We start from the raw sequence: 26722 nt of genomic DNA on the forward strand, positions 1-26722 counted from the left end.
AGGTCCTTCTCACGGACCTTGAGAAACACAGACCAATAGGGAGCACTTGGAGAAGCCGGGATGGGATCAACAGCCTTGCTTCCGCAGACATTTTATATTCTGCATTCCAAGAATGTGATCAGCTGAGAAAGGAAAGCTGAGCAGAGCTCTTTCTGTGCACTGTGTTTCATTGCAGGGCATTGGTCAGGGGCCAAGCTCCTATTCTGGTGAGTGGTAGAGGGAGGGGGACCCTCCTGGGAGCACCCTGCTACAGCACTGGTGATGCAGCCCTGACACATTGCTTAATGGTGGATTTATCCAGTGCTCCCAAGTGCCACCACCTCATACACATTCACCCTGCCATGAGCTGTAGTTACCCCTAAGAACCTCTTTCCAGGCTGGGGACCACAACAGAGAGGCTCGGATAAGAAGCAGATTGCTGGGTGATAGTGGAGACCAGGGAGCTCTGGACGGACAACCTCAGATGAAAAGGATGGTTCAGCATTGCTCAGCTCAGAGGACGATGGTCAATTCAGAGATATCTGAAGTCAGTGCTGCTAGAAATTTTCCTGTCTTTCTCTCAAGAAGCCAGAGCCTTCATTTTTTTACATAATACTTTCCAATTTAAAAATATTGGTTAAATTATTTTAAAAAATTTAGAAGTCCACTCTGAAAATTAAACAAAAGTCCCAGGTGTGCTGGCCAGCTCTGGGGTCTGAGTGTCCACTCCCACCTGGCTGGATAAGGGCTTGATTAGGGCTTGAGAAAAACCTGGACACTGAGATCTGGTTGGATCCTGGAGTTGTTGTATATTTAGTGCTGACTGGCTTAAACTTGGGATACCAAGGCACCATAAGCCCCTCATTCCTTCTTAGGAGGATGGGAACCCTGGCCAGCAGAGTGGTTATGTCACTTGTGAGATGATGTATGTAAAGCACCAATGGATGGCCTGGTACCCGGGGGGCTGGGAGGGTGGAAGCCTGGCTTTCCTCTGCAGCACTCCCTGGAGAGCTGTTGTCTCACTGACCTTCCCTGGACAGCACTGATGGTAAACTTGAAAACACCAGGCCTGAGCTTGTGAGGTTTGTGTGTCCATTGACAGCCCTGAGCAAAAACCAGAATGGTGAGGAGACATCATTATGTAGAAGAGACCTGGATAAGGAGGAGAAAGGTCCTCTGGGCACTTTGCCTCCTCTAGGGCAAAATTGATGTTTCACTTGAAAATGTTTGAAGGGGAAGAAGGGCCAAGAACAGAAACTGTGTCCCTGCTGCCTGTGTACATTGGGACCAACTATCTGACAGGAAGAAAGGCAGGGTGGGGCGAGACTCAATCGGATGGCTGCATGAGCCAGGCTCTGTAGTGGGGCCACAGCCACCAGTAGCTCCAGGGACCTACAGCTGCTGATGGTGAGCTCAGGCTCCATATTGCAACAGTTTAAGGAATTGTCCCTTCTGGGTCCCTAATTCGCCAACCATGTGGCTACCACTGTGATACCACAGATGAAAATCCTGATACTCAAGGGGACTCAGTTCCATGAGCAGATAGAGACAAAGCTGGGATTCCAACCTGATCTCTTGACCTGAGAGCTCACCGTTTAAACAGCAGACCCTCCGCATCTCACAGCAACTCTTGCTAGTTGACTACTAAGGGACCAGCCCTTTTGCCACTGGTTTTATGTATTATCTCATGTGACCTGGAAAGAAACTTGGGAAGGGGAAGAAACTACCATTTGGGGTTACTGGTTACATACCAGATAAGTACTGGAGTTTTACCATCTCCTAGGATAGGAGATGCAAGATTTCATCCTACACCTAAGGAACTCAAGGAACTTACCATGTGAGCAGGGTGCCCATGGCCATGCAGCCCACAAGTGGTAAGAATAGCCTCTCTCCATCTCTTCCTACCCCGCTCTTCCCTCCCCCTTCACCGTGTGTGTGTGTGTGTGTGTGTGTGTGTGTCTGTCTGTCTGTCTGTCTGTCTGTCTGTCTGTCTGTGTCTGTCTCTGTCTTTCCATTGCTGAGGATCAAACCCAGGGCCTTATTTCTTTTATGCAAGAACCCTACCACTGAGCTATGCCTGCAGCCTGAGAGTGGGTGTAAAGACAAATTCAGCTGTTCCTCACTCCCTGGAGCCTCTCTGATGCCTTCTGCTAGGCACTGACCACAAGAGGGCCCTTGTTTACTCCCTGTGAATGGCCCCGTCTGGCCTGTGGTCTTCTGTTACAGCAGCACAGAGTAAGCTACTCTTCTTCCCACTCCCTCCCTTCTCTCTTCCTGCTTCTCTTCTCTCTCTTCCCTTTCTTTCTCTTCTCTCTCTCCCTTTCTCCCTACTCTGTATTTTACCTCCACTCCAGCAGTAAACGACTGCAGGTTCTAGAAGTGAAACCTCGGACATTCCACACGTTTCATGTCTATTAGTTTAAATTCATTGCTTCCACTTCATGTGGCGACTCATGTTCAAAATCTTTCTCATCCATTAAACAATGTTGGATCTCATTTACTTTCAGTTTCTTACACCAGTGAGATAATTTTGGTGCTTAACATGTGCTTACACATACTTCTGAGTATGGTGTGTCTAGTTGCATCCATTTACCTATAAACGTGTCTTGTTTACCCTTCTTTATAGCTGAGAAGAACCCCATTATATAAAAATACTACATCTGTTTTATCCATTGCTCTGTTGGTGGACATTGGTTCTAAGATTTGGCTATTACAAATCACACGGCTATAAACATGGGGTGCACATCTATCACTGTGGCATGATACTTTCAAGTCTTCTGGGAAAATATCCAGAAGGGGGATAACTAGGTAGAATAGAACCTCCAACCTTAGTTTTTTTGAGGAATCTTCACACTACTTTCTACAGTGTTTTACCAGTGATTAAACACTTTTGGAATATTTGAATTTGTTTATATTTTTCAAGTCTGACATAAAAACTGGTCATTTATCATTGTCACGTGAACCTTGCTCTACAACGCGTCTTTTCCCCTGGTTTTATTATCGTGATTGCTTCTATTTACAACTAGGGGTGAGTTACTAAGTTTTTTTTCTTAATTTCTATGCCAAGCACCCCTGTGAGGAGTTGCTGGATTGTTCCACGGGATAGAAGCTTAGAGGGGCATTTGACGCTGTAAAGTAGAGTGGGCAAGGAATGGTAAGGGGTTCATTCATGGGTTAAATCTCTGATGCCATCTTTTTGTCTCTACAGGCAGCCAGTCAGGCGTGTGCAGTGTTCAGGGGTTGATACCTGTCTCTGCTGAAGATTCAGACCTTGGTACCACATCTTTTCTGCATCCCAGAGACTCAGGCCTAGATGCCATGTCAGAATCTAGGAGGAACAAAAGAAGAAAGCATGTAATGTTGAGGAGAAGGAGTAATATGCCTGTGGTAAGAGAAATGAAGCAGGAAAGTATCATGATGCACAGCCAGGAGCTCAGCAAGGGCTGGGGCAGACCTCGTGGCACAGGCCTGATGCCACAACTTTGCACTGCACACTAGCCGACCTATTCATAATATAACACTCATTGCATTGATAGAGAAATTCTGAATATTTGCCCTGCAGTGTAAAGCAAGTTCATAAACACCGGTGTTTCCAGCACGCTGTGAAGGTGAAAAATCATATTTGCATTTTATGCTTGAGAAAACAGACCCAGAAAAGTGAAATAATGTACTCTAGACCACTCAGGTGGTCAAAAAACAAACTAGCATTTGAATAAATTTAGCAAAATTCCCCAGCACCACCTGAGGATCCATCCCTGAGCCTCTGTCCTCTGACCCCAAATCTCAGTGTTGGACAGGTTCCTGCTGTACTTGGCAACGGCCCCGATGCCCCTGTCCTGGTAAGCAGGAGAGTGTGTGTTCAGTGAACTCTGTCTCCCAGGAACCCAGTTCTTCCTCCTCCCTCTTTCCTTGGGTTTTTGCACTGGGCATTTTCCTTTTCGACTGTGGTATCTTATCTGATGAAGAGTGGGGCCCTGCTGTTATACTGAGAGCACTCTCTTAGAAAGTTGATCTCTACCTTTGCTCTATGGGGAGCTGAATGCCCAGTGAAAGCTAGGCAGGGCCAGTTTCTAGCCGTGTCACTTGTACCACAAAGGGGAGCTTACCTTTCCAGAGATAAACCTGCTGGAAACCGATAACAGTGCGTGGAGCTCTTTCCAGGGGCGCCAGACCTACAAAGGAAGAATGTGATTTTTATGAGCAGCCATGGCCACCATTACAACTGCTCAGCTTTTCCCTCAAGGTGTCCTGGAAAGGATAATTCTGCTTATACACAGCATGCTTCAAAAGCCTTTTGAAACTCTATTCCAACTCCGTGGCGCAAACCCAGAGATGGTCAGACCTCAGGGGTCCAGCTCATAACACCAAAGGGACTATTTGGGTGAGAGATTGTGAATCATGACACAAGAGAATGACTTATGAATGGGAACTGGAGATTGGCTTTTAAAGCAAACTACATTCTCAGGAAACCCCAAATCTAGTTTCATTATTACTTAGCTTCTCTGACTCTTGAGTCTTCTGAGACTCTTGCCTCATTGATCAGTGGAAATGCAATTGTCTTCCTCACCCACTTATTGGCAGGTTGCTATTATTTATTACTGATATTATTAAATTCATTTTTTTGTAAAATTCTATTCCATTAGATGACACCCTGGGTAAGAGTGCATTTCCCAGTGATGGTCAGTGCTCCTCTTTTGCCCATGTGCAGCCCTCTGCCTCCTTCCAACCCCTTCTTGTATGGAGAAGACTGTGGAAAGTACTCAGAAAACCTAAATCTGGAGGAAAATAACCCCACACCCTGTGGGAGACGCAGCATTTGAGACCTCAAGAAATGATTAAATGTTGTTTTTAATTATTATCATTATGATCTCATTATAGATAAATAGCTATGGCCATTTATCTAGCATTCTGATGAGTATCTTTTATACTTAACATAATTCGCACTTCACTGTCATGCTACCAGCAAGATCCCCAAGATCGAGGTGAAGAAATCAAAAGAGGTAAATGTGCCAATTTAAATCCTATTTGTTTAGTTCCACAGCTGTACTCCTAATAAATACATTAAAGAAAGGATAATGCGTTCTATGATTCTGCCCATCAGAAATGGCCAAAACATATCAAGTTTCTTGTATTTAAAGGGATATACTCAACTGTATGGAAAACTCACCCTCAAAGTAATGACTCTCCCAAGGATGATCATATTCTGCACTGGGGGTGAGGTAAACTACTGAGCTGTGATTCCATCTGATTTTGTCTCAGTGTTGTAATAAACAGTGATGTCTGTAGTGGAATAATATGCTTCCTTAAAGTATCCCCTCAGACTTCTCTCATAGTTTTCCACACCTGGGGGACCTAGGCTCAGATGTCTGAGATTGTGTCTCAAAATGAAGACACCATGCAGGAGACCACACCACACCACACTGCCACCTGCCTGCTCAATTTGTGCCCTTTCTCACTGTTCACCATGATGCCATCACTGGCTTATTCAAAAGGTCAGGCTGTAGAGCTCTGGAGTCTCACAATGAAAACCAGTGAATTTATTTCTTAGATCTTTCTATCTTCAAATGTGTTTGAATGACTAATTTTTTTCAAGATGGTAGATCGAGTTTGCTAACACAGACATAAAGTTTTCAATTTATTTTAGTCTTTACAATTGTTACTTAACCTATAAAAGTTGGTAAAACAACACCTCTAAGATGTTTTACTGTTCTGTAATCTAACACTAAAACCAGTGACCATTGTAAGACATAGTTTACCATGGGGTCATCTTTGTAATTTACAAGAAAAGTAACAACTCCTTAGTGTCTTTTTATCATTAAAATGATTGCCAGGTCTCACGGGACATTAGAGGTAGACAAAAGGCACCCTACCCCTCTATCTAGGAGAATAGAGGTGAGCACAGGAGACAACACTGGACCCTGATGGGACTGCTGAGGGCACCAGGGAATGGACACAGAGAGATTTACTGAGCAGTGTTTTCCTGCCTAGTCTTGTCTGCCCTCACTTTGCCATCTCTAGAGATGCAGAGGTTTTTTTCCTCTTTGTTCTGTCAGTTCTCTAAAAACGCACTGTTCACTGTTGAAAATGCTGCATAAGTTGGAATTCAAAGCCACCTCTTTGAGAACTACTCATTCCTGAGTATCTCTCAAGCAATCTAAATGTGATTTTCTCTTGTCACCTGTCTTTGTTTCAGGCATCCACTCCAATTAAGAAAAAGTTACTTTTTCTTCCCCCACAATATTCTGGGCCACCACATACCAACTCTGTCTCCAAGGCACCTCTCCCCAGGCACATCTAATGCTGGCTTCTCGGCCTCTCCATCACTGACCTATGTTTTCCCTCTGCCTACACCCTAATCCCATCTCATTTTATTCACATGCACTCATTCTTCAAGAGTCAGATTTGTCACACATGGTGGTACATACCTATAATCTCAGCACTCTGGGAGGCTGAGCTAGGAGGATCCAGATTTGAACCCAGCCTGAGAAACTTAGTGAGATTCTGTCTCAACATAAAAAAGGGGCTGGGGATGTAGCTTAGAAAAAAAACTCTGGACTCATTTTCCGATACTGAAAAAAAGAAAGGAAGAGAGGACAGAAGAAGGAAGGGAAGAGGAGAGTAAGGGAGGGTGAAAGAGACAGATAGAGAAAGGAAAAAAGCAAGTAAAGAAGGAAGAGAAGGAGGGAGCAAGAGAGGAAGGCAAGCAAGCAGCTCTTTCTGGAGGCCTCCCCGAACCTGGCCTGGGAGGCTCACACGCCCTCCCTTCCTGGCTTTATGCAGCGTTCAGAAAACACCTGTCTTTAGCCTCACACCAGATGATCAATTCCAAGATCCCTGAATGGACTCTGAGCTTCTTGAGGCAAGGACCAGGCCTTATTCCTTTTGGTATTGCTCATTGCCATCACAGCCCCTGATGTACAAATGGTTTTTATTACACAAATGAACACAAGATGAAATGAGTGAGGGAACACAGAGCCACTAGTGATGCTCAGAGTCTACCCAAAAAATGCAGAGCCCTTTCCTCCCATCCATAAGAAAGTCATCAAATGTGTTTTTCTAAAGCAGACATCTGACCCTTCACTCCATTCTCCAACACTTGTCTAGTTCACTCTTCAAGTGAAGAAGGTACATGAAACTGAGGCAAACAATATCCTTCTTTGTCTTTACTGCACAGCGATGCACAGCGATGAGGTGACTGCTGGGGCATCTCTGCCACTCCTTCCACTGTCACACAGGGAGGCTGTTGTGGGAAAATTCCCAAGTCAAACCAAAAGGATGACTTTTCACATTGAGAGGAATAGAGGGCAGCCCTTAATCTTTTCACTGGCTGACTGCTGTGGGATCATTCCCAAAGGCAACAGCCCTGAGTTTACAAAGAGTTTATGTAGCATTTACAAGTGGTAAAAACAAAGCAAGTGACAAAATGTTACATAGCTGGTTACATGCACTGAGTGTCATATTGTCAGGCAGGCTAGTCTTGAACAGATGTGTTGAAACAAATTGCTCATCGTAATATAGAAATATTCTGAGAGCAAGGGGAGGGGGCCCTTACAGGGTGAGCATAGTTAATGGCGTACTTGATAAGCCCAGGGTGACTTTTAAGTCACTGCATAGACAGTTACTCTGACTCACTGCTTATCAGAGGTCTGCAGCTGGGCTTCGACACTGGCCAGGTCAGGTGAATTCAGCAGAAACTTGGTCAGAAATCTCCAATTGCTCTCTAATTTGTATCACAAAACACCTATAAATTTTCTCTTTTATAAATGTATACTTACATTATAATTGTGCCCTAATAAGCTATCCTCACTGCCCCAACAGACTCGGGACAGCCCTTTCTACCATCAAGGTCTCAGGCACACATGCACACTGAGAGCCACGGTGTTTGGCATGAGCCTGAGTCTTTAATGTTAACACAAGCTGTGCAGTTTTAGCCTCCTCGGGGACACTCCCACAGAAACCATGTGTTGCACTTGTGACCACAGTTTTAACCTAGGCCCTTAGAGTGGGCAGAATTTCACAATGGAGAACACAGAGTCATCAAGAGTCAATGCAAGTTGCTGTCTGGGAGCCTGCCCTGCAGAGAGCCGCCAAAGGTGTACCAGCCCTTTCAGTCTCTATTGACAGGTAGGCCTTATTAGCAGCACAATGAATGCAAAGTATGTAAGTGCTTTGGTTAACAGAGTAATGGTGGAGACTTGGGCTAACTAAAGTGTCTTAGCATCACTCCTATCTCCTTCAGGAAGAGAAAGCAGCAACCATAGTCACTGACACAAAAAAGCCTCCCAGAAAGAACTACAAAGCTTTTAGCTCTCAAAATAAATCCAAGAATATTTCTGACAAGGCCTTTTCCTCTTACAAAATACTAAATTTTTATGGGAATCAGGGTCATCTAATTTGCCTATTTTTCACTCATTGGAACTTCAAGACATTGTGAGAACTTACTCATATGCAGCCCCAAAGACTTCTAAGTCACTTTTTCTTAAAAACCAGAAAGCTGGTCAAGCCAGCACCACATAGTTGAAAACACCCAGAGATACTCATGGGAAATGTGGGAGATACAAACCCTGACTGGTCCTTGAGTGGTGTCTAACCACAGAGCAGAGTGACAAGTTACAGCTTGTCACTAAACTAAGTTGGCAAACAGGAGGTCTCTGTGCTCTAGCAATGTCCAAATCTGTCAGTCCTCAACCAGACTGGGAGCTCCCCACAGGAGGAACTACTCTCACCCAGGAATATGCAGCTACACATACAGGCAGTAAAAAAATCCAAGCCTTCAAAGCCTGTTAGTGATCACTCCTTTCCAGGAAGAGTAGTCAAGGGCACATTCCTCATGTCTTGGGTGCATACCAAGCACATGCTCTGGGTTAAGCAATTCATTCTGGATTTATTGCCCGGGAATATATCATATGTCCTTCTGGAAATGCTTGTTTTCACCCTGGGCTACTCTCACAACAATGAATACCAGGTGTTTCATAATCCTCACATCAATAAGCTATTTGATTTTATTTATGCCGAAAGAAATCATTCAAGCCTCATGGAATTCCACCAAATTCTGAAATATTTTTCCAAGTTTTGGTAACTAGGCACTCCACAGATGTCGCATATATTTTCTATGCCAGGTTTGATTTTCTGTGCTGTGAACCCAGAAATTATTTTCTTATTTTAAAAAAGAAAAAAGAATAAAAACAATGATACAAGACTTCAAAACAAAGTAGTAGGAGATGAACAAAGGTTAACACACTGCGTATTGTTATCTTCAAAGTAGCTGCTCCTATAATAAGAAACAGGCATGAAAAATTGATCAAACAATGAAAGCACAAACTGCTTTTGATGAACTCATGGAAAATTAATAAGAGAGAGGTCAGTTCTTAAAAAACAGCAAAGAACAATGACCAGTGTTAAAACAGCGATAGCTGTCTCAGGTTGATACTAAGTGTTGAGCCCTGTTCTCCCACTCGTTACCTGCGTTTGTCCAGGGAGGAGTGACCAGACAGTGGCTTCTGAGCCAGGATAGTTTCCGACCCACTTTGCTGCTCACCAGCTCTGAAACTTTGGGGGTCACCTGCCTCAGTTTCTTCTACTGTAAAGTGAGGCAGCAGTAGCAGGGCTTCCCTGGAAGTGCTGTGTGAGTACAGTGAAGGCCATGGTACAGGATGGACTCCAAAAAGCACCACAGGAGACCTTTCTAGATGACTGCTGCTGCCATGTCTGCCCCTTCCACCTCTGTGGAGCCAGTATGGTCAGTACCCACTCCCCAGCCAGGAGCTCTGACTCAGCCACAACCACACGACTAGGCTGCACAGGCAAACTGAGACAGACCAGCAGAGGCAAAGGGAGGGCACAGCCTGACACGAAGGGGTCCTGCAGGAGCTCTGCAGGAGCGTGGACCAAGATGGCTGTGGGAGAAGAGCACAGTGGGCCTGCCATCGAGAGGCCCTGAGGACAGCAGTCCCTGGAGACATGGACGTCGGGCTCCCTCCACCAGCCCCTGGAGGTCAAGTTCCACAGAGGCCCCAGGAGGACCCCATCTATCACTCCTAACTCTCCAGCCTTGGGAGGTGGAAAGGAGTTGACATTCCCTTCTCCCACAGGTGCTGGCGGGTCACCGAGCAGGAAGGTGAGGGGCAGCAAGTCCTCTGAGCCACTCAGGAGCTGGAAGAGGGCATGAGCACCTGGCCTGCTCTCCTCTCACCTAGAATTCGGGCATTGAAGGAAACTTCCACTACTGGAGGACTTGCTGGAACACAGACTCCTGGGACCTGGGGATGTGATCATGAGAATCTACGTGTCCATCCCAGATCCCAGGGCTACTGATGCCGCTGGCCCAACCCCATGAGTAATGCTGGCATGCCGGTCTGAAGGACCTTGCAGAAGGCCCAGCTCCTGGGGGTCAGGCAGAATGGGGCCCATTGGAGAACCTGGGACAGGTGATCAGAGAGGCACCTTCTGGCTCTAACATTCATAAGTCTGTAAAAACGAAAGACCAGAAGAGCTTCCAAGCGAGTAAAAGGGAATGAGAATGCGCGGAGTTTATTTCTGTTCCCTGAGTCCGCACAATGGGCCGCTCTCCCACGTTCCTGTAAGAGGGATGTGCTTGCCCTCACCTGGCATTCCGTGACTTCCGAGGGATGCCCTGGGGGACAGCTCTGGGTCAGCCTGCCTGCTGGGCACCACTTCTTCACCTTTATCATAGTCACACATCTTGCTCATGACTTCGTGCTTCTTGCTACTAACGGGGCACAGTATCCTTCCTCTGCAATTTGTCGTATTCAGGAAAATGTGGCAGAAATGACAGGGAGGTCCCAGCCTGGATTTTCAGAGGCCCATTTTCCCCCCAACTTTCTGCTCTGCTTTTCACCCTGCAGGAAAAGCTTATGCTCATCCCGGTGAAGGAGGAGGAAAGTTAACATCGGCAGGAACAGCGCCCAGGCTCCTAACCCAGCCGAGCCCAGATCAAGCTACAGCCAACTGACCCCAGACTCCTACACGAACTGGTTGGGAGCAGACCTGTCCCGGAGCTACCTGCCCCGGTGACTTGCAGGCCAGCCAGCTAGGTGGATGGGCACATGCTTGCTTCCACAGGAAGCCACTTTCTTCTATGTTGACTTTTCCCAAGCGTGAATTCCCTCAGGCAACGTGGAAAGCTGGAGAAGCTGCGGGCTGCCTCACTGGCCAGTGCAAGAATGATTTGGAAGGACTGGGTACAGATGGCAAAGACTTACTTTTCACAAACTCCTGGCCTCCTAGAAGAAATGTCACCTGATGGGACCCCTGTTCATATGTCACTCCAGGACACGTGGTGTTGGCCTGGACTTTGGAGGAGTCCTTCCAATCGTCATCGTTGCAAACGAGGACATCGGGGGAGCTCAGCAGCCCGCAGATGAGAGGCCCTAAAAGGCAGAAGGGGAGGTGAGTGAGGAGGCAGCAGAGGCATCAGGGACTCCCCTCTGTGACTGGGGAGCCCTTTAGATGGGAACAGGTGACAATAGCTTGAGTATGGACTGGGACACTGGATCTCCAGAGACTGGCTTTAAATCAAACATAGCCCTAGAGGTCACCTAACATAGGGTTCCCAAACCAGGGGCTTGGATTGATGATATAAAATTATAGGGAGAGTTACAGTGGTCACTTCCAGGCTCTGAACATGCTTGGTCCCTTGGAGTCAGTAGGTCACAGAGTGGTGGTGGTGGTGGGGCTCTGGGCAATTAATGTTTGTACACAGATGATTCTGGTACACAGCCAAGTTCACTGACCCAGGCAGGCCACCTTGCTTTACACAGAGGGAAACTGAGATATGGAAAGGGGAAATGATTTTCTCTGGTTCCAGAGCAACAGTGGAATGGTCAGCAGGCAGTAATAGTCTGCTGGGGAACTCAGAGACAGTGCAGGCCTCAGATAAGGCCTAGCACTGTGGTCTGGCATCCTTCTGGCTCCTGCCTTTCACCCGGCCTCTGCCCCACTCCCAGTCTCTATGGCAGACAGAATTAAACACAAAGCAAGTGTTTGTCCTGCTTACAGCTCAAGACACCCATGCAACTTCCTGGAGTGCTGGTGAGAAGTCTGGTGGCCCAGGAGCTTGGGGCCAGCTGGAAACTAGAGCTTACATTGCTGACCGTACCTGCCAGCTTCAGTGACATTCATGAGCTCAGGGCACACAGTTCCCCCCCCCCCCGCCCCAATTCAAGTGGCCTCAACTAAAATGTAAGTTCACAGCCTCAAGAAGCTAGCCTGATATCTATGTAGAAACAAGACCTTTTGGGGTTAGCTACTAGAGGATTCGGGAGGTTCTGGGAGAGGTATCTGGAAGGGGAAGAGGACAGGGGGAATCTACCAGGGAGTTAAATGACTTTCCAGGCTGCGATGGAAGGATGTGGTGGGAATCTGTTCCTGGTCATCAGCAGACCCAGCCAGAGCCTTGTAAATTAAAACTCCTTTCATGCAGGGGCATGAGCCCGAAGAAGCCATCAGCCAGACATTTCACCTGCGCCTACAAAGGGGCTTGGCAGTCAGCACCATGTGGTGATCCATCAGCTTAGCAGATCTCACAGACCACAGGTTAAACTTGGAGGGAAAAGAGAGCAAGCTGCCAGGCAGAAATATCATGGGAGAAAGGACTGTGGGCTGACTGCTCCATGGCACAGAACTGTTTTTCCATATATGATCCTAAGGAAAATGCAATCACCCTTTCCAAGTGGAAAGTCCACATGGTCTGGTAAGTAATTGAGCATCTGGAGAGACCATGGTATGAACAGAAGAGGTAGCTAGTGGAGAGAGGCATGCTGGGTTTGATTACACAGTTTCTGAATATAGGTGTACATAAAGGAACATGCATGGTTGTGTGTAAGTATGTGTGTGTAAAACACGCTTTCCCCTGTCTAAGCATAATATGAGTCCACATCGTATAACCACAGAGCATTAAACCTCAGAGGAATTTTAGCGATCATTTTATTCTAATCTGGGTTCCTGTCTCACCTCTCCAATAATATAATAAATATTCTTAATTAAGTGCTACTGACTGACTACTGCGAGCTAAACTCAGCATTCTCCAATAGTCATCTCCTGAGCCCTCAGCAGCACTCAAGATGACACCACACTTCATTAGCCCACTTCCCACTGAGGGTTCCACTGGGCACTTAGCTCCTGGGCCACTTCCTCTTCACGTGGAGTATGCTTTTGTGTCCCTCTCTGCAGATTATCCCCTCTTCTACGGGTGTTCACTGGACTTGGTCCACCCGCCTTTATCTTCTCACTCTTTGCTTCTCTTTTCCAAGGAAATCCCAGCCATAGCCATGGCTTCTCACACCCTGTGAGGCTTCTAATCCATACGCGAATATCTCCTGTCCAGATTTCCCTTCTGAGCACCAGAGCTCTGTGCCCAAAAGACTTTTTGTGAATATCTCAAACATAGCATATCCCACACGGACTTATGACCCTTCTAAATCTCCCCCTCCATCACCAAATTCCTTTACTATTCGTCATAGGAGCAGGCTACCCAGTCAGGTGACAAGCTAGACATGCAAGAACAACCTTCAGTACCTCCCTCTTCCTGAATCCCCGTATACAGTCCTGCTGACTCTGCTTCCTAAAGAGAAGGTGCAGGGTCTTGGTTGTGACCTGCGCCACCATCACCCAGCCTCAGCCTCATCCTTTCCTGCGGACCCACTGCAGTTGCTCCTCACTGGCTCCCCTAACCACTGAAGTCTCTTTCTGCCATCTGCATCCTCTGGCCAGAGCGCTGATTTTAAGATCCGAAGGGACTATGGCACCTTCTTCCTTAAAATTTACAGTGGTTTCCAGCTGGTTTTAGAATGAAAAATAGTTGTCAGTGCAGCTGACAAGGTTCTCTGTGGCACGCCCTGCCCCTCTCTCGATCCTTCAAGCCAGAGCCTCACCTTCCACTGGTTCTCCCTGCCCTGGTGACCAGAGATCGCTCACAATGAAGCACGCTCTTCCCACACAGCCTTTGCATATGCTGCTCCCTTCCACTGAAAATAATCTTCCCCCTTCCCTTCACTGATTTAAGCTTACAAATTTTTAAAGATTTCCAGTCTTTATGAATTGACAGAAATTTGTATTATACATTTTCAGGGTGATGTCTAATTTTTTCAGGGCCTATGAATAAACAAGTATCCCTTCCTACCTTGGGATCTGAGAGGAGGTAAAGGCAGGAGAAGAAAGCACAAGCTCTTGGTATCATGAAACACGGAAGCTGAGCTCAGCATGCTGTGCTAGTCATTGGGATTTGGGAATCAGGTAGGTCACTAGAATCTACCTGATCCACCCACTCCCCAACTCTGCTCTGCACCTAAGTATGTGCAATCAGAGTGGGGAGGATAAAGGTCTGTGTCAAAGCCTAGGGGAGTCCTACTCCCCTGGGGAAATGGGTACGTGCACCAGGTGACTGAGGAGTGGGAAGCAAGGAGAGGGTTTGGAGCTGTTCAGAGAGACTTGGAGGGCAGGGAATGCAGAGCCAGGCAGTAGGGGGTGGGAGAGTAGAAGGGACTTGGTACAGCTACCAGGAAAAAGAGTGCAGCAGCAAACACAAACAGCAGTGTTGGCAATCCCAAGGGAAACCTTAACACCTCTGTCTGATGCTGCTCAGGTGGAGGCAGAGCTGAGTCTCATGGAAACAGTGACTAATGTACTAAGTTGGTACTAACCCGAGGAGATAAACCAGGCCTGGCATTTTGTGTCCATTATCTTTTAATAAGTAATCATCTTCCCCATTTTATGGACAAAGAGACTCCATGTTAGTTTAAGCAATTTGTCCAAGATGGCAGATCTAGAAAGTGACATCTGGGGGCCTGAACCGGATCTTCAACATTAAAGTCCTTTTCAACTATTACGCGGCCCTACGAAGTGCCGATTTGTACAGATATCCTCCCCTGCTGCTGAAAGACAACTGGCAGCAATAATCCTACTGATCACAGGACCTGGAATACAGTGGGCAAGTCATAGGTAACTAGAGAATGAGTCATCATGAGCAAAAGGAATGAGTTAAAATTTTTGCCCAAATGTGACTAGCCCTGTTTATTAGGTGGCAGCTAAATGTTACTGAGGACACCTCAGGTTAAGGCCCTGCTCTGTCCCCTGCAAGCTGAATGGCCATGAGAAAAATACCCTAGATGTTCAGAACTCCTGTTTCTGGGCTTGCAAAGCTGAACAGCAGTGATCACACACTAGTGTTACCATGGGAAGCGGCCGGGACAGTAGGTGACATGTGGGAGCAGCCCATTCCTGTCTGGCTAGGTACCTATGAAAGTACCCTCTGTCTGGGTGTAGCTGCCTCATGCCTGCAGTCCCTTGTGCCCTGTTATGTATCCTGGGTGCTGTGTCTCTGGTTCCTGTCCCTTGTTAGGCCCAGTCCTCCCTGTCAGCCTCACCTCCTGGCATCTGGGAGAGAATGAAACCATCACAGCAGGCATCACGTTCACAGGTGAGAAGACAAAAAAGGTGAGCATCAGTCAGGTTGGCCCCTGAGGCTGAGAACATCACGGAGTCGTACAATCCAGACAGCGTGTTTTGGAATCCAGTGGGCTCAAAGGTCTTTTGGCCTGCTGCGGTGAATTCTTGGCCTGCGGAAAGGCAGGAAAAAAGATGGAAAAGACCTCAAGACACTACAGAGTTGAGCAGAGCTAATTGCAAACAAGAGTCTAATGCCTGGGCCCTACAGGTGCCGAGCAGAGGAGAGGTCAGGACACAAAACCATCACAAAGCACTGGGCTGACTGTGTGACAGGGGTGTGAGTACAGCCACGGCCTTGGTCCTAAACTCAGAGCACCTGGACGGATGCTCCTTACACCTAACAAGGTCTAAGTCCTCATCTTCAAAATTGGCTTGTACTGTTATTTTTATTATCGCCAGACATAGTTACTAAGCTCTACACACATGCCTTATGCTTCCCCTGCATTCTCTCCATCCATTTCCACTGGCCTGCTCCAGTTTCTGTAACATGGATCAGTTTGAACACAGGGCAGATGGAAAAGCTGGGTCATTGTCATGCCCAAGTTGCCTTGGTTGCTGTATCTACTGTTCCCCTGGCCTCTCCCTGACCAGTGACATCAAACACTGACAGAAGAACGTCATGTAGTAAAACACGGCTAAGGGCAGCTGTTGCAGAAATATTCAGGAGCGCAGGGTCCCCTCTGTGTCTTTCCTGACTTTGGATTTCTTCTTACCTCTCGAGCTTTGCCCTCAAGGGGTTGTCTGCAGTGCTTTCCCTTTGCCCTGTGTAACCAGCCCCTGCACCTGCCCTGTCCCCCTCACTGAGCAGCCTCAGCCTGTCCTCATTCCCAGGTGTTCAAACTCCTGTCCTCTTATACACATTGTAGCTCTTTTTATGAGGGACCCAAAATATTTAAGAAACACAACTGCACTTTAAAAAATGTGGCAAAAAGCTAACTCATGGTTTTAGAGAACATCTTTAGTAGGTACCACCTGATAGCCTGGGTCCCCATAGGACACTGGCTTTACTGGTGAAGACGTGGAGGCCTAGAATGTCTAGGAATATGTCCAAGATCACACAGCTGCAACGGAGCAGAGCTGGAGTTTACCCTGAGCCGGTGACTCCTGCATCCTGGCTCTCCAGTCCTAAGCCCCAGGGAAGAGAAAGTCCAGAGCAAAAACTGCAGGGAGAGTCACAAACCACTGGTAGGACCAAGCTCCATATTGTTGGCAAATTTTTGGCCCCAGCAGAGGAAAGAGGGCAGGGCAGGGTGGAAGAGGGCAGGCCGCAGGGTTCTGTGAAAGCTTGTTGCTCATTCCCCACATGTTTCCTAGGGCCCCAATGCTTCCCTGCTCTCCCTCTGGCAAAAGTTGCTGCAAAGGTAAAATAAAAATCCGACCAGGAAAGTGAGCTGTAAACTACTGCATATTGTACTTCTTGTTACTTGAAGTGTGGTCCCCACACCAGAAGCATCCTCGGAGAGATTATTAGGAGTCCAGGATCTCAGCTCTACCCCACCTCCAGGATCCAAATCTGTAGTTCACTAGTTCTCCAAGTAATGCAGGTGTGCAACACCTAACGCACTCCCCTGAGCACAGGGCATGGGAGAGGCAGGATCCCTTGGCGGTTCAGACTGGCTGGGAGGAAAAGGTCTGGCAATATCTGATAAGGGTGGAGGAAGAGAAGCTTTTAGGAATTGGACAGCCAAGGTTGGGGGGAACAACTGTAGAGAGCTGAGCCCAGGCCCCTAAGGAATGCCTGCATTACAGGTGGTATCAGGGGCTTACACGAGGATGCACAAGTTGGGCTTGCTGAGCTCTAGAATCCTCCTCCTCTTGGCTCTGGCTCCACTAGAGCTTAGGACTGCAGCTGCAGCGTGAGGCTCACATACCCACAGACTGAGGTGAGGGTCAAATCAGGTGGCACAAAAGAGCACAATGTGCAAGCCCAGGCACTGTGGCTGCTGGGGAGACGGCTATCTGCAAAAGCCAGTGGGGTGAGCTTGCTGAAGAATGGAGATGAGAGGGTTGACTAAGGGCATGGAGTCAGATGAGGGGTGTTCTGCTCTCCCCAAACCCACCTTGCTGGACTCCAGCTCCAAACGTGACCAGGGGCCCTGAGACACCCAGTTTCACCAACCTACCCTTTTTCAAATATACGGCCAGAGACTTTTGATTGCGGTTCCTCACTTTCACTTGGCACATAAGACTTCCAAAGCCAGTGACCTGCAAGCTCCTCAGAGCATCCTGTTCCTGGAGATGGAAAGCAGGTAAATCACCATTTCATGTCGTTTAGCAATTCAATTCAACACACACATTTCAAACTAATCATAGTCAGGCACTGGGACCAAAGATTGAAAAAAAAAAAGGAAAGACTCCTAGTTGTTAGTTTTTCCTGATGTACTGACACAGACAGACATGTAAGCAGTAATTCCAACCAGAATATTAGCTGCAAAGACACAGGTAATCAAAGAGGAGGTGACTACAAGGTGGTGGTGGTGGTGGTGGTGGTGTATGTGTGTGTAATTATGTGGGGAAGTAGAACTGAGAAATGTTTCCTAGGAAGAGTAAATCTGGGTGTGGTTCTAATGTATGAGTAGGAATTGGCCGGGAGAAACAAAAGAAAGGGGATTTTAAGCAGAAGGAACAGCAGACACAGAACACTGGAATTCAGCAGATGTTTAGACTTGGTCCAGTGAGAGGAAGACTGCAGAGGGGGAAAGAGCCGCAGCCAGCTCCTGGGAGAACACAGAGGAGCATAGCTTCTTCCCAGGGAAGGTTCTGAAGCTTAGAAATGGTGAGGTCACATTTTCAGAGTTTTCCAATTCTTAGTTATCTCTGACCTCTCTTGTGATTTGTTTTGAGCAATACTACCCTATAGAGGTGTGGGGATAAATTTGACAACATGCATCCATTTGTGTTTTTATTTTGCTCCCCCAAGTAGTCAAACTTTTGAGTTTCCAGTGGGAACTGTTGGAGAGCAGAGGCAAAAGAACAGGCCATTGGAAGGCAACAGCACCTCGCTCTCTGGACCATCTGTGCTCACTGGAGAGGCGATTGCCTGAGGACAACAGGGAGCCTTGGAGAGCACAGAGGGAAGGGGCTACTGCAGACCGGAATGAGAGCTCTTGACCCTTCTCTACTTGTCCCCTAGTAGGGCAGGGTCAGTGGCCCTCCCGGAATGAAACAAGTGAAGGGGAAAGGTTCCATCCGGACAGGGTCAGCTCAGCCACTGCACAGATTCTCAGGGTCAGTAGGAGACTGGATCGATGACTGGACCAGGAAAGGCAGAGCCCCCGTACCCCAAAGTCCAAACCTGGTCTGGAAGCAGCAGAGCTGAGAAAACGAAAGCAGAACCTGGGACCACAGAGCTGGCATGAGGTAGGGCAGGCTGACCAGTGAGGACCAATGTCCAAGCCCCGGCCTCGCTCCTAGCAGTGTACTGCAAGCCCAGGGCCCTAGAGAGGGCCCTCATAACACTCAAGTGGCATTTTCCGCTGACCTGAACTGGGAAGGGTGTGATGACAGCATCAGCAGAGATACGAACTGTGTTAATGATCACTGAGAACTCACTCTGCAGCTTGTTCCATGTGAGAACTTAGTCTCTCTTCACAATGATACTGTTATTATCCTTGTGGAAGATTTTGAGAATGCGAGGGTTGAAGAACCTGAACAGTAGCAATGAGCAAGGAGTGGAGCTGGAATTTCCGCCCAAGTCTCTCCCTGCCTCTTCTGTGTATCTTACAGCTCAAGGACCCTAAAACTCACACCTCTTCCAGGATGTCACTTATGAATACAATTTCTCATACAAGGACATGGACCCAGGAGCTTTAGTGTCTGTAATGTTACAAAACGGTCACTAATGTACATGTCCTTAACTGAGGGAATGTGAAATGGATAATGCACATCCGTGATGGGAACTGTTACACTGCCATTGAAAAGACACAGACACAGGTAACTCTCAGGAGGAAATCAAGGGCAAAAGGGCATATGAGAAAATATTAGCATAAAAATAAAAACGCATTTATAAATACATAGATACTTTCCAGAAGGATTTGTAAGGAACTTGTTTGGGAGTTAGAAAATTAGGACAGGACACTTTTGCTTTTTATTGGAGACCCACCTAGGACTCAGGCAGACAGTATTCAGGGTTGCGGCAATGGCCTCATACTATGTGAGCCCAAAGTGCTGGATGAAGTAATCAGTGGGGATAGAAAGTGGGTGCTCAGCAATCAGTCCTTCATCTGACTCCCCAGGAAATGATACTGCTCTTTACAACTCTGTAGTCAGGCTCAGGCCTATCTTAGCTTCACTTCCAAAGCCCCATCTCTATGATGGACAGGAGGACATAGCCATCAACCTTGGACTGACTCACCCTGTCATCTCACCAGTCCTCAGCATGGCATCAGGTGTGTTTGACATGGAACAGACAAGGAAGTCACCACGTCTCACCTGGGCAGACGTAGTACAGGCAAAGTTGTCACTTGTCCAATTGTAGAAATCGCATGCAACTTCTGACTCTGTGGTGAACATGGTGAAGAAGCTGCAGCCCTGGTCCTCTGCACAGTCTGCAAACACCATATGAGGGACAGTCACCACCTGCCTTGGAGTGGTGGTGACAGAAAAGACAGATCGTGTCCTTCCTTGCCATGTACCCACACACGCTTGCAAGATAGCCATGTATACTCCCAAGCACACAGACTCGCAGTGTACCAAATATATTCCCCTGTTATGCACACAACACACTTGCACAGACAGGAACACTCCCAAATACATCATACCCACAAGGTGCCCAGATACACTCCACATGCACGCATGCAGACACGCACAAACACCAACACAGAAATACACACCCTCTGACATACCCAAATCCACTCTCCCAGAACACACACAGATGCAATCTAGACAAACACACACACACACACACACACACACACACACACACACACACACACACAATCCAGACACACGTGATACACACCATACACAGGAGCACACACACGGGAGATGTTTACTCCAGGTCCATCACCTGCCGTGTGCTACAGATAGGACTCCCTGTATCATGGGGTCCTTGTCCCCCACCTGACAGCTGAAGAACTGCAAGCAGTTGGGTTCAGCTCCTCCATGAAGGTAACGAAGCCACCGGGCAGTAGAACCAGGGTTTGGAAACAGCAGTTCAGGCCTGAGAACCTGTGCAGTGGCTGAGCTGACCCTGTCCGGATGGAACCTTTCTCCTTCACTTGTTTCATTCCAGGAGGGCCACATGGGCATCCTCTGCAGTCACAAAAGTGTCCAAAGCTCTGCTCTTCACCCCCCAGGCAGCTGAGGGGAACTTGGGGATGTGATGATGTAGACGCATCCACATTTCTTGTGCCAAGGTCCCATGTGACAAAAGGCCCCAGTTCGTGCTGTGGGCTCAGAGCACTTTAGTCTCCCTGTACCACAGGCATGAAGCCCGGTGGCCAGCACACAAACCTCAGAGTGTTTAATAAACATATGAAGTTAGAGTATATGCTTAGACTGTGTTGGGTTTATGAATAATAATAGTACTAGTAACATACCAAGAATGGAAGATTTGGATAAAAAATTTAAATTGACTGAAAAAAGATTTACAATAGGCCAGTCCCATTTAGGGATGGACACTACTGGAGGGTCTGTATACTACTCACACTTTCTACTGGGTCCATGAGAGGCACAGTTAGAGATAAGGAACCATGACTAAGAATTGGCAATGTCACATAGTGGATGGTGGCACAGTAGTCATTCAAGGGGCTTCCTACTCCAAACCCTGTCCTGTGCTTCCCCACATGTTCCCAGCAGCAAGGCAAGGGAAAGCCATAGATCTGGTGACTGAGGTGTTTTCCTTTCCTCAGACTGGACAACTCACAAGCTGGAACCCTGGTTAGTTGTGAAAGTGGGGAGTAAACTTGGCTATGAAGGGCCCCCTGGGGGTGAACCCCAGCTCTGAAGGTGGTTCTCTGGAGCTTCATCTCAGTGTTGATAGTTCCAGCACTCTCACAAACCGGGCACTGAGGTCTTCACATCCACACACTGTCAGGCCCACTCAGAACCAAAGAAAGCAATTCACTCTGGCTCACCAGCTTCTGACCCTCAAGCCCACTGCTACCTCAGCTGTATGACTTCGGTCCCACTGCAAGCAGTCTCTGCACCAGGCTCTGGGACAAGACTGATCAGGATAGCAGGGAGAGTTCTAGATCAGGACTATAGACCAGTACTGTCTATTGCAGCTGAGAGTGACCAAGACCCACGGCTACTGTCATGACCCTGGTGTCATCTTGCGTCCTACTGCACTACACTTTCCTTTGCTCCTCACTGCACTGCTTGGATCTGTGGAGACCTGGGTTTTTCCCCTGGTCCCTTTCTCTCACCACCACGTCCTCCTTTCTCACTACCATACACCTGTGTTTTCCATCCTCTTAAGTGGCCCTTTCACTTTCTGTAAAATTATGTTTATGATGGGGTCCACTCGTATGTCAAAGTCCTCACTCTAGCACCTCTGAGTGTAACTAAATTTAAAGATAAGATCTTCAAAGAGGTAACTCAGTGAAAAATGAGGTCATTATGGTGGACCCTAATTCAATATGGTTAATGTCTCCCTAAGAAGAGAGGACTAGGATACAGACACATCCCCAGGGAAAACCATGTGAAGACATGGGAGAAGACAGCTATCTACAAGCCAGGGACTTAATCAACTTTACCCTCAGAATTTCAGTCTAGTGAATTCTGAGCTACTGAATTTCATTGCCCCCTGGTCTGTGGTACTTAGCCATGGCATCCAGGAACACAACCACGGTGCCAAATGCCTGAATTCCCACGGCACAACTGTTTGCTCTGTCGGAGGGGCCACTTTCATTTGTGTAATAGGTTACTAGACTCTCCTGCTATGGTGGTCTTGCCCAGCTGCTGCCTATTCCTTCCACCACATGCCAGTCTCTGAGTTTATCCCAGCTGCAGAAACCACCTCCTGATTCTAACAATGGACCTGCCCTCTCCGCTCACCACATTCTGCAAGACTCTGCATTCTCTCTCCCCTGCCTTTCTATCTCAAACTCTGCTACAGTGTCTGAGTGTATGCATGGGGATGAGTGCAACATTTCAGGTCAAGACACAATCCTGCCATCGCTGTTAAGTGTGCCTCCTAGGCACAAGCTCCTCGTGTCCACTCTTCTTCCCCTTGGTTCTGTTCCACTGGCCAGTGATGGCAAAGCTTTTAGAGCTTTCTGGAATGCAAACAGCCCACTGGGGCACATGTTTCATAGTTCACCACTGCTGCTCCAGGCCCTATGAATATCATTTTTTTTCCAGCGCCTTCTTTATCTCCTGCACTGGATTTGTGTTGCAAGCAACATATGCTCAGCATAGCCAGAGTAGATACCCAAAGAGGCCTATGCTAGAGTGCAAATTAACAACCAAACCACTTGCTTCCTGAAGAGGAATAATGCAATAGTGGTTAAGATCACAGGTTTATTATCCAGCAGCCTGAAAATATGAACTTCAGTTATGTCTTTTGCTAGCTCGAGGTCAATGAACTTACACTCTCAGTGTAACTTGGGATCAGAATGGCTACTTCATGGGTGATGACAAGACTGAGATAATTTATGTGAAGACAAATAAATATTAGCTGTTAATACTACCTGTCTGGCCTCATACCCTAAAGACAAATACATGGTTGCAAAAGACAAATACATACACTAAATAGCTTTTTTTAAAAAAATTTTAAGATAGGGTGTTGCTATGTAGTTCAGGCTAGTCTGGACTCACTATGCATCCCAGGTTAACTGATGGCACTTCTCCTGCCTCAGCCTTTTTGGGGCTGGCACACACCACCCATGCCTCATTTAAATAGTCCTATAGTAAATTAAATTTGTTTATTTCTGTTCCCTAATAGTTTGTATATTTCTTGCCATTTATTATATGTGCTATAAACTCTGCAATAAAATTACGGGTTCAATATATCTGTTGAAAATTAACTGATTTATGTTTTGACAAACTGTATTTTTTCATTGTGGTTTTAATAGTATGCTTTCTTGTGTCTCACCAGCATCAGCACAGGATGTTTCTACACCATTCCCTCTGTGCTTATTTCCCCAGTGCCCCTCACCTGCCAAGCACTGCATCAGTGGGGAGTCAGAACCAGGAACTTTGGATCTGACCATCCCAGGAGCAGCAGCACTGAAGTTCACCTTCCACTCCGGAGCCTTCTCGAATTTCTGCATCACTGAAAATAAAGAAGACATGAAATCTGACCATGAAGGGTGCAGCACCCTTCTAGAGGACAGTGCTGAGCAGAGCAAACAAATCAAGTCAAGTCAGCCTACAAAGTAGGAAACTACTCCCCATGAGTACCCCTTCAGCACACAATGCAGGACAACTCTTCCTGGGGGAGCTCCAGTGCACTGTCTCTATCCAGTACTGACAGCTGTCACTTAACTTTCTCCCCTTTCCCAAATCATCATCGACAGGTACCAAAATACTGACACTATCCCAAACCTTTCAATCCATTTCTTCTCATCATTGTTGTTTTCTCTATTACAATTTGTATTTCCCTACACTTGTATTTAAATGCTAACTATATCATCTAATTATTTTATTAAAAATTTCTTTCTATAAAAACTTAAATTTTCTGACAAGGTAAAATTATTTTCATAAAGAGAAATCAGATACTGTGTATATGGATTTGTGAAGATTTGGAGAAGTATCCTGTAGCTCAGGCATTTTGAAGATGATATTTGTTTAATGTTGCATTAGCCCCTGTTTCTCCAGCTATCATCCATACACAGTACTCGAGGCCCATTGGTTAGAGTTACATGGTCGTATGCTCATGGAACCAGCTGGATGAGGAGGAAGATAACTTTTCACGGCTACATGACTTGGAACTCTTCACTAAGTAAAGAAACATGGAGGATAATTCAAGGACTGAGATTCATCTTCCAAATATAAGTGGCCCAGTGTGCTATTTGCTGGCAGCTATCAAAAAGCAAGATCCATTAATCAGCCCCAAAGCACATGAATATCAGTTCTTCGAGATGTAATTATAAACCTGCATGTAAGCACCCATTATCACGCACTTCATTGCTCTATGCACGAGCCGATGTCTAGACTGGTTTTCATCACTTCAGTGCATGCACGTGTATTTAATGAAGAAGCAATAAGTCTAAGTAGAAAATATAGCTTGGCCATCCAAAGCAATCTTTTCTCAGCTTTCATAATAAAACCATGCAAATAAAAAATGTGAATTCTCATGGGATGGGGCTGGAAGAAGAAAGCATTGGTGTAGAAATGTCACGCTTTAAGACATCAAAATTTTTGACTTAGAAAAGCAATCTAAGTTTACAAAGTGCTGCTTCCACTTTGATCATGAAGTTGCTAAGTTCACAGGCTCAGCCCATACTGAGCCCTTCTCCTGTTGTCTCCTATCTTATTATTTGTAGTCTGTGACCCTATGTTTGGAAAAGTTGAGCTTTGGTCCAGAAAAAGCCATAACATATTCATAAAAGTGGCCCTAAGTCTGAATTGCTATAGATCATATGCTCAAACTTTGTAGGAGAATAAACAATATTTAAAAAGTCTTTTGATTTTTAATTAAATTCTGCTGAAATTAAAGTTAATGTAGTTTCCAAAGAATCTGGCAGTGTTCAGAAGGGAGATACCAGTGGAGAATCTCCTTTCCTGAAGACCTGCAGGAAAGTTTGGAAGATGACTGCAGCAATTCATCATGTTCCTATGTCTCTGGATGAGGCAAGAAAGAAGCTATAGATCTGGCTCAGAAGAACCTACAGTCCAGTGAAGAGAGAGTTTAGCAAAGACGCTTTGAAACTACTATCTTACCCGAACCCATGAGCAATGCAGGAAACCTCCATAAGCAAAGTTGCCATTTAAAATGATTGTGCAGGAAACACCACAGAGAGAGGTGGACTGGAGCAGTGCAAAGGGTACAGTGCAGTGACACATGAGGTAGCAGTGGGGCCAGGGCCAAGCATGGCCACGGGGTAGAGAAGAAAATCCCACTCAGGGAAACTCCTGCTCGGGGAGGCAGACAGCTAATCTCTGTGTCCTTTGCATGTGCTGAAGGGCAAAAATCTCAAATATGGGTCTGCAGTTCCCCTCTAAGAAGCAAGTTCCTCTCACAGGCACATAAGGGATTCTGAGAGAGAAGCTGACATTCCAGTGGCAGCAGTTAATAAGATGGAAATCCTTTGCATATCTAGAAAGGAAACCTTGAACGCAGAGCTTTATATAAGAAGCTTATGATTCTGAGGACTGCCTGGGGCTCTGCATAAACCAGCACCACAGGGAGGCATCCTCAGGGCTGACAGAGCTGAGCTGACTCACAGATGCTTCTGCTGCTGCTAATTAAAACCTTCTTTTCTGCGCTGATTGCTGGGGAGAACAGGCCATGACAGGCTTTACAAACTGAATGTGACAGTCCCCAGAACTGAGCTGCTAGTAGGTATGAGAGGAAGCAGTGATCCCAGAGTGGCCAGTAAGCACCAGAATACCCTGGGCGTGTGGCTTCCTCTCTCTGGACCCTTTCCTTCATCTAGAAAGGAATTGCCCACTTGATCTCTTAAAGCACCAGTGAGCCCTGATTCCCACAATTGTTAGTTCTGCCCATAAGGAGAGAGACTGAGAAAAACTCAGATTTCTGTTGGGATTACAGTGTATCCACAGGGACACACACATACTCATCCTTCCCTCCAAAAGGGCCTTGGGATTTGTTAGCACTTTGCCAGAGATTGAGAGTGACCACTCTGATGATCGGTTCCTCACTTGGATTTTTTTCTGGGGTTTGTAGTTAGGTGTACCAACATCCCTAGAGGACAGGCAAGCTGCAGGCCGTGTGTGTGTGTGCATGTGTGTACATGGGTGTAAGTCATATGTGTGCATGTGGGTTGCATGTGTGCATTTAATGAGGAAGGAGTTAGGTGGAAGCACAGCTCAGCATAATAGAAAATAGGGGCTTGGGAGTTAGATACACACAGTTCAAGCTCTAGATGTGTGTACCCTATCAAATGAAGATGCACACTTCAGCATCTGCCTCAGTTTCCCCCACTGAATTGCTAGTGATGAGCATGTGTACCCCACAAAGGAACAGATAGGCTGCTAGGCACATGGCAAGCTCTTGTACACAAGGACCTGTCCTCACACGGAGATCTGAGCATCTGGCCATCTGGGCTCACTCGAGCTTATACAGTCAGAATGAAAGGCAGCAGGGCCACCAGCAGAGAGACGAGCTGCAGGAAAAAGGCACAGGGCTCCAAGACTGGAAGGAAGAGGG

The 26722-nt window shown here is 46.8% G+C and overlaps 1 protein-coding gene across 1 annotated transcript in view; it reads right to left on the reverse strand.

Annotated features, from left to right (window-relative positions):
* Tg (thyroglobulin) overlaps positions 1-26722 on the reverse strand; it is a 200558-nt gene that overhangs the window by 126057 nt on the left and 47779 nt on the right. Inside the window, exons 23-29 of the mRNA XM_003467344.4 lie at positions 23546-23662; positions 19876-19991; positions 17568-17676; positions 15363-15554; positions 11202-11369; positions 4086-4151; positions 3227-3307 (exon numbers count right to left, since the gene is read on the reverse strand). Of these exons, the coding sequence (XP_003467392.1) occupies positions 3227-3307; positions 4086-4151; positions 11202-11369; positions 15363-15554; positions 17568-17676; positions 19876-19991; positions 23546-23662 (849 nt within the window). The remainder of the gene's footprint in view (positions 1-3226; positions 3308-4085; positions 4152-11201; positions 11370-15362; positions 15555-17567; positions 17677-19875; positions 19992-23545; positions 23663-26722) is intronic.

This window comes from Cavia porcellus, unplaced genomic scaffold, assembly GCF_034190915.1.
Source record: "Cavia porcellus strain 051 isolate PalLab524CR breed Dunkin Hartley unplaced genomic scaffold, mCavPor4.1 scaffold_19, whole genome shotgun sequence".
Classification (NCBI taxonomy): Eukaryota; Metazoa; Chordata; class Mammalia; order Rodentia; family Caviidae; genus Cavia; species Cavia porcellus.